Source organism: Lolium rigidum, chromosome 1 (genome assembly GCF_022539505.1).
Source record: "Lolium rigidum isolate FL_2022 chromosome 1, APGP_CSIRO_Lrig_0.1, whole genome shotgun sequence".
In the NCBI taxonomy this organism is placed as follows: domain Eukaryota; kingdom Viridiplantae; phylum Streptophyta; class Magnoliopsida; order Poales; family Poaceae; genus Lolium; species Lolium rigidum.
Genome location: NC_061508.1, coordinates 301,549,989 through 301,560,922, shown reverse-complemented (window position 1 = coordinate 301,560,922; position 10,934 = coordinate 301,549,989). Strand labels below are relative to the sequence as shown.

The 10,934-nt window shown below is 45.8% G+C and overlaps 1 protein-coding gene across 2 annotated transcripts; it reads right to left on the bottom strand.

Annotated features, from left to right (window-relative positions):
* Positions 1-685: 685 nt before the first annotated feature.
* Positions 686-6,418, bottom strand: LOC124696923 (F-box/FBD/LRR-repeat protein At1g13570-like). Of its 2 annotated transcripts, XR_007000743.1 has the most exons (4): positions 5,664-6,418; positions 1,337-1,489; positions 869-1,247; positions 687-834 (listed from the first exon to the last, which is right to left on the bottom strand). XR_007000743.1 is itself a non-coding variant. In XM_047229585.1 (3 exons), the coding sequence occupies exons 1-3, from the start codon at positions 6,408-6,410 to the stop codon at positions 951-953; spliced, it is 1,197 nt and encodes a 398-aa protein (XP_047085541.1). In that variant the 5' UTR covers positions 6,411-6,418; the 3' UTR covers positions 686-950. The 2 variants fall into 2 exon arrangements, 1 of the variants encoding a protein (XP_047085541.1); XM_047229585.1 differs by having other exon boundaries at positions 686-1,247.
* Positions 6,419-10,934: the final 4,516 nt, after the last annotated feature.

The following is a 10,934-nucleotide window of genomic DNA, read 5'->3' as shown; positions in this document are numbered from 1 at the left end:
ATATTGGATGCTCTATGGTTTACCTGGGAAATATCCGCATTATCTTCCATTTTGAGGGGCAACTTTGATTTATCATGGTTCCAAAAAAAATTCGCTCAAAAATAATTCCTGATAAAATGGAAACTAAAATATCATGGCATGGCATGGCATGCTCTGACTGCTAAAAATGTCACTGAAACGATTAATTTTTACTGTGAGGTTAACTTGCATAAAAAGTAGCCATCCGATGTATTCTCTCTGTCCCACCAAAAATATCTCAACTTTTTTTAAAATTTGAATGTATTACTTACTAGATAGTGATTAGATACATCTAAATTCTCACAAAGTTGAGACATTTTTCATGGGACAGGGGAGTATTTTCCAGAAAATCTCTATGGTGTTAGTCATCCACTCCAGTCAAAGACCAGAGTCTGCAAACAATGTTCTACGACAAACAAATGCAAGGACAAGTGCCACCTAATTTTATTTGGGCAGGATGTGGTAGCAGAAAAAATTCTTACGCGACATCTTAACATCCTGGCTTTGGACAGGGCAACATCAATAGAATACAGATAAAACAATGGACAAGGTTTTGATCAAGCTAAACATGACAACCTGTAGAACTGAACTCGTAATGCATGCGAGAACTAAAAAAATATCGTACCGCACATACAAACTTACGACAGTAGCTTTACCAGAAACTTTAGGTGAGTACAATTATTAGTGGCAGGCAAATATAACTATCTCTGCCAAGTAATGAAATACTACGACTAGTTCTTTCAGTACTTCCAGTTTCCCAGCTGAGAAGAGAAACAGGGGAAAAAGATCATGTAGAATTCAAAACTCTATGTTGGTCATAGAGTTAATTTACATATGTAACCAGGTGGTTGCGTCGGTGCCATTGTACAGTCCAGCACCAAAGTTGCAAACTTACCTACCACACAACCTACAAATTACAAACTCCCATAACTCTAGGGCATGCGGCTGATGACAACATTAGCTGCTGGAGAAGCTCTCCTGTATCGTGCAACCTCTGCAGCTACAAATGCCTCTTCATCGGATGTCAAATGCCCTCTAGATTCATGAATACTAAGTACCTCAAGTTGTCTTGCCTCGGACAAAATAAACTGGATAAAAGCCATCTCATATGAATCCCAGGTGACATTTTTCATATGAACACTTGTGAGACTAGAGAACGGATCATCAGCCCGTTGCCCATTTAGAACGTTAATATCAACTTCATCATCCTCTTCAAAGTGGAAACCAAGCTGTCAACACAAGATTCAATCGAAAAATAGCACACATAATAAGTACAAAACACATTTAAATTTTTAACTACTACAATTAACATTATTACCTCAACATCCAAAACTTCAAGGTTAGGAGCCTTCCTGACTAGACAAAAGATAGATAAAAAGCTAGATAGACAGCAATATGGTATATGCAGCGATAAACTCTTCAGATTCACAAAGGATCGCGGGAGTCCCTCCAGAAGATTGTCCAATGAACACTGAAACATGGGTGAAACATTACACATCAAGCAAGAAATAGGTGATGTAAACTAGATTTGTGCAATTGCTCTTCTGTCAACTGTTCTGTTAGATTGGGGGTATGAACATAAATTACATATATGCACAATGAGTTATCAAGCCAGGAACATATTCAACACAATGATCTGACATATAATATATTGCAACTTTAGATAGTTGGTTTCGGTCTTTACATTTCAAGGTGCCTCAGAAAATACTACTTGGCAGATATTTTCAAGCCTAAATATTATCGCGCGTGTTCTTGAAAAAAAAAGCCTAAATATTATCCTATTCCTCCTGTTTAAAATAATTGCCCGAAAGTGGATGTATCTACACACTAAAACATGTCTAGATACATCTATTTTTGGACAATTATTTTGAACCGGAGGGAGTATTATTTTAGACCTTTGACAGTTGTACCAGAAAACTTTAAACGCTTGCAACCATTCTGTAAATCATGGTGCACATTGTCAATCAATGTTTATAATTCTACGAACTACAAAAGGGTCTAGTCACTATATTATACAAGACTTTATTGTACAATTGCATTGAGGCCACATCACAGCAACCAAAACTATTTATTTTGTAAATGACCAGAACTTGGTGCACTGTATAGGTGAGCTCCAATCAAGTCCAAACACCACAATACCACATATCAGCAACCAAGGAGACAAACTCAAGAATATGATGTTATATTCTATATTTCTCATTCCAGTTATGGTTCCAATCACTGGATGACTTGTTCCATGTGTGCAGAATCATTGTCATATTCCTTAAGTCTCCTACTCTCATTCTTGTGCATGGCATGATGCCGACGCGACATGCCGGCATATAAGCCAAATTTGATGTTCTGGATGCCAGGGTATTAGGATGACAATGTATTTGATAGGAAGCTCTAAGTTGGGAGGCTAATTTGCTGGGGTGGGTTATTTCAGATTTGAATTCAAACGTTAAATAGATGCCAAAAAAGTTCCATGTAAAGGTGATCATTAATATGATGGCTAAATGGTTAGACGACAGCTATTCACCATTTAATTAGTACAGTTTAATTTCACATGCCATAACTGAGAACTAAGGAGAAGTGAACATGCAAAGAAAGTAAAACATTCAGCGCTTTGTTGCCGTAAGTAGATTTCACATGCCAGAATTGAGAACTGGCTGGTAGAACCATTGAAAGGAAGAGAACTTTAACCAGCATATAAGTGCGATTGTTTGGTGACTTAGTCTACCAACATACCATGGACCACAACCAGGGAAGGGGACAGGATTTCGTAATGATGAGGCCCGAGAAGACGTGGGAATTTGACAAGTGCAATCTTATCACAATGTATATGACTTTGAGCTCGTCACAAAAAATTAAAAAATCTTCAGATAAATTCTTCTGTATCACGAAGTAATTTTTTTTTGACAACGCAGTATCACAAAGCAATTGGAGCTAGCCCAGAATAGTGAATAGTAAAACAGCATATTACAAATCGTGATCATCATGGTGGAATTTCGGCAGACATGCACTTTGGAGAGTCACCTCCGATGTCACAGCTTAGAGTATAAGCACATGCAACTTTATTTAGCCAAATAATAGCATAATAAATGTTAAACTATATTTGAATTGGCCACCTTCTTTCCATCACTTCGGACTTTTAGTTCTACCGGTTGTTGCATGAAACTTAGTGGTTGTTTGGATTAGGAAGTTCTAGAGTTAGTTTTTAGAAAACGAGTTTATGGAGGATTTTTAGCAAAACCGGTTTTAGTTAGCTTTTCTGTTAGAATTTGTTTAAGGAAAACTATGTTTGCACTAGCCTACCACCAGCAGCAGCGGCAACACACTTTGGCGTCCAGCGAAAATGCCAACGGCACATCGGCCGCCATCAATGCCGCCCCCGCCGTGGCATCCTTGTCTTCCACCTAGACCAACGCAACGTTATTCGGCGTGGAAAACTCAGCAGTTGAGCAGCTCCATGGAGTTGTTGTTGAACATGAATAGCACGTTGAAGTACAATTCGAATCTCTCGCTAAGTGCAAGCTGCGGGTGTTCACTCTTGGCTACCCAGCCCAGCGATAAGGTGACAGCCTGATGCGTATCTCCGCAAGGGCAAGACCTGATTACGCCGCAGCTAGCACTCCGCACCCCGCTGGCCATGCCAAATCAGAGGTCAGATTTTGCTGGAAGATCGTGTTCACCCGCCGGTTTACAAATTTGGTAGTGCGGAATTGGGCCGAGCGCCGACGGCGACATTTATTTTGCATGGAGATGGTGCAAGGCGAGCATGCCGCCGATGGTGTGTGTGAGGAGCTGCGTCTCCGCAGCGTGCACGTCGTGCTCAGCGCAGCCTATCTCCACGATGCGGCATCCCTCGCGGCCCTCGCGAGTGAAGACGACGAGATGGCGCGGCCGCCAGGCAGTCACCGACGGCGAACCATGTCGTAGGGTGGGAGGACGCCAAACCAGTTTACAGAAAAACGTCTATTAGTCGGTTTTTCTAAAAAAAACTCGTTTTTCCAGTTTTACAGAAACCAAGATTGTTAGGCGCTCGAATGCATTTCGGGGAAACTAGTTTCCCGCAATCTACTTATCCAAACAACCATTAATATGGTATCAGAGCAGGGTCTTGGGTTCAAGTCTCGGCTTTCGCAATTTTATAAAGAAAGATTGCCCTTACCCTCAGTCTATCACATGTAGGCCTTACCAAGTCACACACGAGAGGGGGTCTTTAAGTGTATGTGGATTGCCCACCTTCTCTCCATAAGTTTCGACATTTGGTTCTACTGGCTGGTGCATGAAACTTAATACTAATAAAAACTAGATGCATCAAAGCACTTACGAAAAATATGTTCTATAAATAAAAACAAACAGAGATGAAAAAAAAATTGTGTGTTTGTATGGGCAGGGGGAGATACCGAGCTTGAAATGTTCAAATAAAAATGTCTTCTGTTCGTAAACCAAAATACAATAAGAAAATATGTTCTGAATATAAATACATGGGTTCATGGATAGTCAATCTACTAATGTGGTTCTTATCTCCAATCATGCTAGTACTTAGTTACAATAGGGAATTCGTATCTAGGCATTAATCAAGTTAATTTGTAACAGACAGAAAGGAAATAAACAACAACAGATGAACACAAAAATTTGGCCATTTTAACATTTCAGAACTGAGATTACACCCAGATATATGAATATGAAAATTAGGCCGCATACATCTATGATGCAGAGGCCGGGATAATAAAGATGTGCCAGTTTCTTAAGGAAAAAACCGAATATGAATATCAGAACATGCAACAAATATTAGATCTATTTCCTCAGATAGGTCCAACAGCCACTTTTTCAATTTCAACTGCCAACATGAATAACAGATGGATAATAAAATAATACTAAAATATATATTGGGGTCTTTCAAGGTAATATAAGACATAAGTTTAAGCTGTGTGCATAAACTATAATATACAGTTATATAATTATAACCTGATAACTGAGAGATATGTAATATCAGACTCCAGGAGTAATGCAATATGTTTGATGGAATATAAGGGGCATATCTCATTATGGAAGTTCAAAACTCATCCACGAACATTGACCAAACAGCTAAATGGTTGACCTGACCCAACCAACTAAACAGTTAAATGACTAAACTGAACAGGAGCTGAACAGGGATAGCAATACTATGGGTTCAGTTGAACCAAAATGAAAATATCTATGTTCAGCTTATCACCCAGTGAGGAAAAATCAAATGTACACAATTGAATTTTTGCAAGTCAAGTTATCCCAAACCCTAAAATGTTGTTAACCTGCTACTCAACAGCATAGGCAGCAGTACCAATCCATGCTTTGGACTAGAGAAACCATACAAAGAAATTAACATGAATTTGAGACTATGGTAGTCAGCGGTCATGTGAAAGAAAACGACTTCAATTCACTATTAGTCTAAACATCGACTTAGTTAGAGGACCTTTGCATTTGCCTCTCTAGTAATGTCCAACATCCCTAGGCTTAGTCTGAGCAAAAAACCCATATATATAGTTTGGTAGGATAGCAAAAGATTATTCTGGTTCCTTACGCTTAGCCCTTAGTGACAAGAAGAAATTATGTGCAACTAAAGAATGTATGCAGATTACAGAAAAATAGGGCACAAGGGGAATGGAATTAAAACAATTTACCGGCATGTCGAGCTGGAGAATCCTAGCTTGATCCAACCGAGAGATAAGATTCACGACTTCTTGGTCATTAGAGTAGTTTCTAAGTTTGATCTCTGCTACCTCAAGTGATGGGAGATCATCGACCTGCCACCCGTAATCAAACACTGAACTGATGACCAGACTCTGGAGATTGGGCGCATGAATAACCCATTGCTCGTACTTGTTAGGCATCCTCAAATTCTCAAGCCGCAGCCTCCGAAGCGAGGATGATGAAGAGATCAGCGCCTCCAATCCACTCAAGCCTCGGGGAAATCGAACGTTGCAAAAGCTTATGGTGGTTAGGTTTGGAAAGCCTGCGAAGCCATACTGCAGACCAGGGAAGTCACAGGATTCCAGGTCGAGAACGACGAGCTCGAGGCAGGAGAAGATGTGGGAGTGGAGCATGTGGAAGTGTGGAATCCTGACAATCCCATCAGCCTTCAACCATTTGAACTTGAGGTGGAGGGACTGAACTCCCAAGCTGGCTAAGCGGAGGAGCCAGAGATCGGAGAGGTGGAACTCCATCTCCGAGACGTACGGGTGGCGAAACTCGCTGATGGGGCAGGTGCGGTGCGCGAGGACGGCGTCGATGGGAGCTGAGGGCGTCCCGCGGGGCCAGTTGAGGACGGGGTAGGGGACAGACTCCCAGCGGCGGCGCCAGGCGCGGGAGAGCACGGAGGTGCGGGCGGCGTCGCGGATGGGGAGGCGGGAGAGGATCTCGTCGAGCATCGCCGGAGGAAGGGAGTCCAGGATCTCCGCCGCTGAAATGTCCGGCGGCGGGAGCCGCGGCCTGCGGCGAGCCGGCGAAGTCGCCATTGCTGATCAAATAAACTGAAATACTCAGCTTCTAGGTCAGTAAATAAATCAACTGGGAGAGAGGATTGGGAGATTGGTACGAGACCCACCTTATAAGAGCATCTCCAGCCGGTGGGCTGCCAGGCCAAAATCCAACCCTATTTAGCGTCGGATTAAACGAAAGTTTAGTCTGAAGAGGCCCATTTTTTAGTGGCGAATTCAGAGAGAACTAGGCGAAACTCATGCAAACATAAGCGAAATTTAAAGATATTTAACTCATATAGGCGAGTTCGTACATATATAGGCCGAATTCATACATATATTTGAATTCGGCCAGATGGAAACATGAACTTAAACTAAATAGCGGCCTTCTACATACCGAAATGGGGATAGAAGGCCGTCTTGTTGCCGTCGTCGAGTTGGCGGCGTCCTGGGGCGGCGCCGCCTCGTACCAGCGGCTCGAACCCTGGCCAGGGTCGCCGGCGCGTGGCGGCGTTGGCCGGTACATGTCGTCGTCGCTTCTCTCGTCGAGTTTGATCAGCTCGAAGGGCCTGGGCGCGGCGTTCGTTGCCGCGGACGATGCGGCGGCACGGACGGGGCGTTGCCGCGCGGCAGCCATGTCTAGCATCCGACGCTGTTGCTCGGCCTCCTGCCACTCCAGTCCCGCCTGGACCATTCGAGCGCGACGTCCATGGGGAGCGTCTTGTCGTCGGGGACCAGGTCCTCGGCACGCTTGGCCTCCTCCTCAGCGAGCTGGTTGGCGACGGCGGTGGCGGCGGCCTCCTTCTTCGACGTCTTCCTCTTCCGCCCGCGCGATGGAGAGGAGGGTTGGTCGCGGATGACGAGGGCGCCGCTGCTGCGCCCTCTGGTCGGCGGTGGAGACGTCGGCTCCTTCTTGACGAAGACCGGTGTCGCCGGAGACGCCAGCTCCTTCTTGATGCTGACCGGCGGAGGCGCCGATCCGCCGGACCTGGACGCGGACCTCGACCCAGACGAGGAGGAGGACGACGATGCCATCCTCCTCGGCTTCCAGGAACTACCGTGTCGGCGCGACACGGTAGCCGCCTCCGGCGGCGACATCCCCAGAGGGGGTAGTTCCCACCCTCGATGTGCGGGAGCACATTCGCGAGGGTGCGGTTAGGCGCGCTCCACCACCGGCGGCGTCGGCGGCGTTGTTCCTAGCGGGAGGAGGAGGGGGGCCGTCGTCAGCGGCGAGTTCGCGCTCGTACCTGCACCGGAAAAATCGGACCACGCCTCGTAGTTGTCGAGGAAGAGGCGCGGCTCCGCGCGCTGCTCGTCACTGAGAGTGACGAGCACCGCGTCGATCTCCGCCTCCAAGGCGGCGTGACCCATCGGCGGCGGCGGGATCGCGACGCCGCCCGCGCTGAGTCGCCATTCTCCCGGCGCGGGGAAGTCCGGCGGCGCCAGGTTGCCCGCCATGTGGAGGAGCCGCCCCTCCCATTGGTGGAGAGAGCGGCAGCCGAAGCCCTGGCCGCGCCGTCGTTCGCCATTGTGTGATCGCCGCTTGCTCGCTCGAGGTTGGGGAAGATTGGGGAAGGTTTAGAACATGGAGCGTGGTGAATGCGGCCTAACGTGGTAGTTCGGCGATAAATAGAGGTCGACGCGCGTGAAACCAAGGCGACAGCATTAACTCGCCGCGTGGAAGCTACGTGTCCGGCGAAGACTGACCGGCGGCATACTTTTACACCGCGCGGAAGACGATGCGATGAGGACGACGATCGGTCTCTCTCGCCGACAAGGTTGGGTCACCAGCCACGCGGGAAGTTTTCTCGGTGTTTCCAGCGCTTTCGTTTCGTCCGGAGTCCCCGAGCGCTCCCCGGGGGGTCGGGGATGGCCTGGGCTCCCCGGACGGATGAAAGGCCTAATCCGGAAAAAACAAGGAACCGGGGGCGCGACTGGACCGTTTTCGTCCATCCGACTGACAAAAAGGCGTCCTAGAGGCCTCATCGGGGAGACGGCTGGAGATGCTCTAAGAAATCCACAGTGGAGAATTAGAATTGGGAGACAAGTTTGTCAACTGAAATTCAACTCGGCTCACGAGATCTTGTTGTGTGAAAATACATTTTAAAGAGTTTTAAAAAGTTAAAAAAAAATCATGTATATCTAAATATTCTATGTTCGCACGCAAGTTTTTGAGAAAAAATAATAATTTTTGTGTCTGGTGTAAAATAGATAAATTTTGATGCTCCAACACGACTATGTACATGACATTTTTTGTCATTTTATACATGCCACATAAAATATTGTTTTCCTATGTAAACTTGTGTATGAATATAGAATGTTAGAATGTACATCTAAAATTCTATTTCAGAATTTTTGACATTTTTTATTTTGTTTTTTAAGTATTTTGTATAATAGGTGCATATGCACCTATGAGTCAAAACGACACCTCCTATATTCTTATCCTGTTTATGATACCACTCCGTGAAGATGTAATACTTTCATAATCTGCATGCATGGTAGGATGATTTTCACCTTAATGTATTCTAAGTGGCTTATTTATTATTTAAACACATATGTTAACATCTCCTGAAAACACACCTATATGAATTTGGTTGTTAAATGTTGAGAATTTGGTGCTCTTAAATAAACTCATGAAAGGTCATGAAGTATGATGCATAAGCTCCACGGGAGCCCAGTGATACGTCTCAAACGTATCCATAATTTCTTATGTTCCATGCTACTTTTATGACACTACTCACATGTTTTATACACACTTTACATCATTATTATGCATTTTCTGGCACTAACCTATTAACAAGATGCCGAAGAGCCAGTTGTTGTTTTCTGCTGTTTTTTGTTTCAGAAATCCTACAAAGAAAATATTCTCGGAATTGGACGAAATCAGCGCACAGGATCTTATTTTTCCACGGAGCTTCCAGAAGACCGAAGAGCATACGAAGTGGGGCCACGAGGGGCCGTAACCATAGGGCGGCGCGGCCAGCATGGGGCCCGCGCCAGCCTATGGTGTGGGGCCCCTCCGCCGCCTCCAACTCTGCCCTTCCGCCTACTTAAACCTTCCGTCGCGAAAACCCTATTACCGAGAGCCACGATACGGAAATACTTCCAGAGACGCCGCCGCTGCCAATCCCATCTCGGGGGGATTCAGGAGATCGCCTCCGGCACCCTGCCGGAGAGGGGAATCATCACCGGAGGGCTCTACATCACCATGCCCGCCTCCGGATTGATGCGTGAGTAGTTCATCCTTGGACTATGGGTCCATAGCAGAAGCTAGATGGTTGTCTTCTCCTCATTGTGCTATTGATACGTCTCCGACGTATCGATAATTTCTTATGTTCCATGCCACATTATTGATGATATCTACATGTTTTATGCATACTTTATGTCATTATTATGCGTTTTCCGGAACTAACCTATTGACGAGATGCCGAAGGGCCGCTTGTCGTTTTCTCGCTGTTTTTGGTTTCAGAAATCCTAGTAAGGAAATATTCTCGGAATCGGACGAAATCAACGCCCAGCATCTTAGGATTGCATGAAGCTTCCAGAACACCCGAGAGCCGCCAGAGAGGGGCCACAGGGGGCCCACACATGGTGGCGGCGCGGCCCAGGAGGGGGGCGCGCCGCCCTAGTGTCTGGTGGCCCCAGACCCCTTCTGACGCCGCCCTTCCGCCTACTTAAGGTCTCCGTCGCGAAAACCCTAGCACGTTTGACGAAACCAGAGAAAACCTTCCAGAGCCGCCGCCATCGCGAAGCCAAGATCTGGGGGACAGGAGTCTCTGTTCCGGCACGCCGCCGGGACGGGAAAGTGCCCCCGGAAGGCTTCTCCATCGACACCACCGCCATCTTCATCAACGCTGCTGTCTCCCATGAGGAGGGAGTAGTTCTCCATCGAGGCTCGGGGCTGTACCGGTAGCTATGTGGTTAATCTCTCTCCTATGTGCTTCAATACAATAATCTCATGAGCTGCCTTACATGATTGAGATTCATATGATGATGCTTGTAATCTAGATGTCATTATGCTAGTCAAGTGGGTTTTACTTATGTGATCTCCGGAGACTCCTTGTCCCACGTGTGTAAAGGTGACAAGTGTGTGCACCGTGTGGGTCTCTTAGGCTATATTTCACGGAATACTTATTCACCGTTATGAATGGCATAGTGAAGTGCTTATTTATATCTCTTTATGATTGCAATGTGTTTTGTATCACAAGTATATCCGTGTGCTACTCTAGTGATGTTATTAAAGTAGTTTATTCCTCCCGCACGGTGTAATGGTGACAAGTGTGTGCATCGTGTAGTACTTGGCGTAGGCTATGATTGTGATCTCTTGTAGATTATGAAGTTAACTATTGCTATGATAGTATTGATGTGATCTATTCCTCCTTTCGTAGTGTGAAGGTGACAAGTGTGCATGCTATGTTAGTACTTGGTTTGGTTATGTTGATCCGTCATGCACTCTAAGGTTACTTAAACATGAAT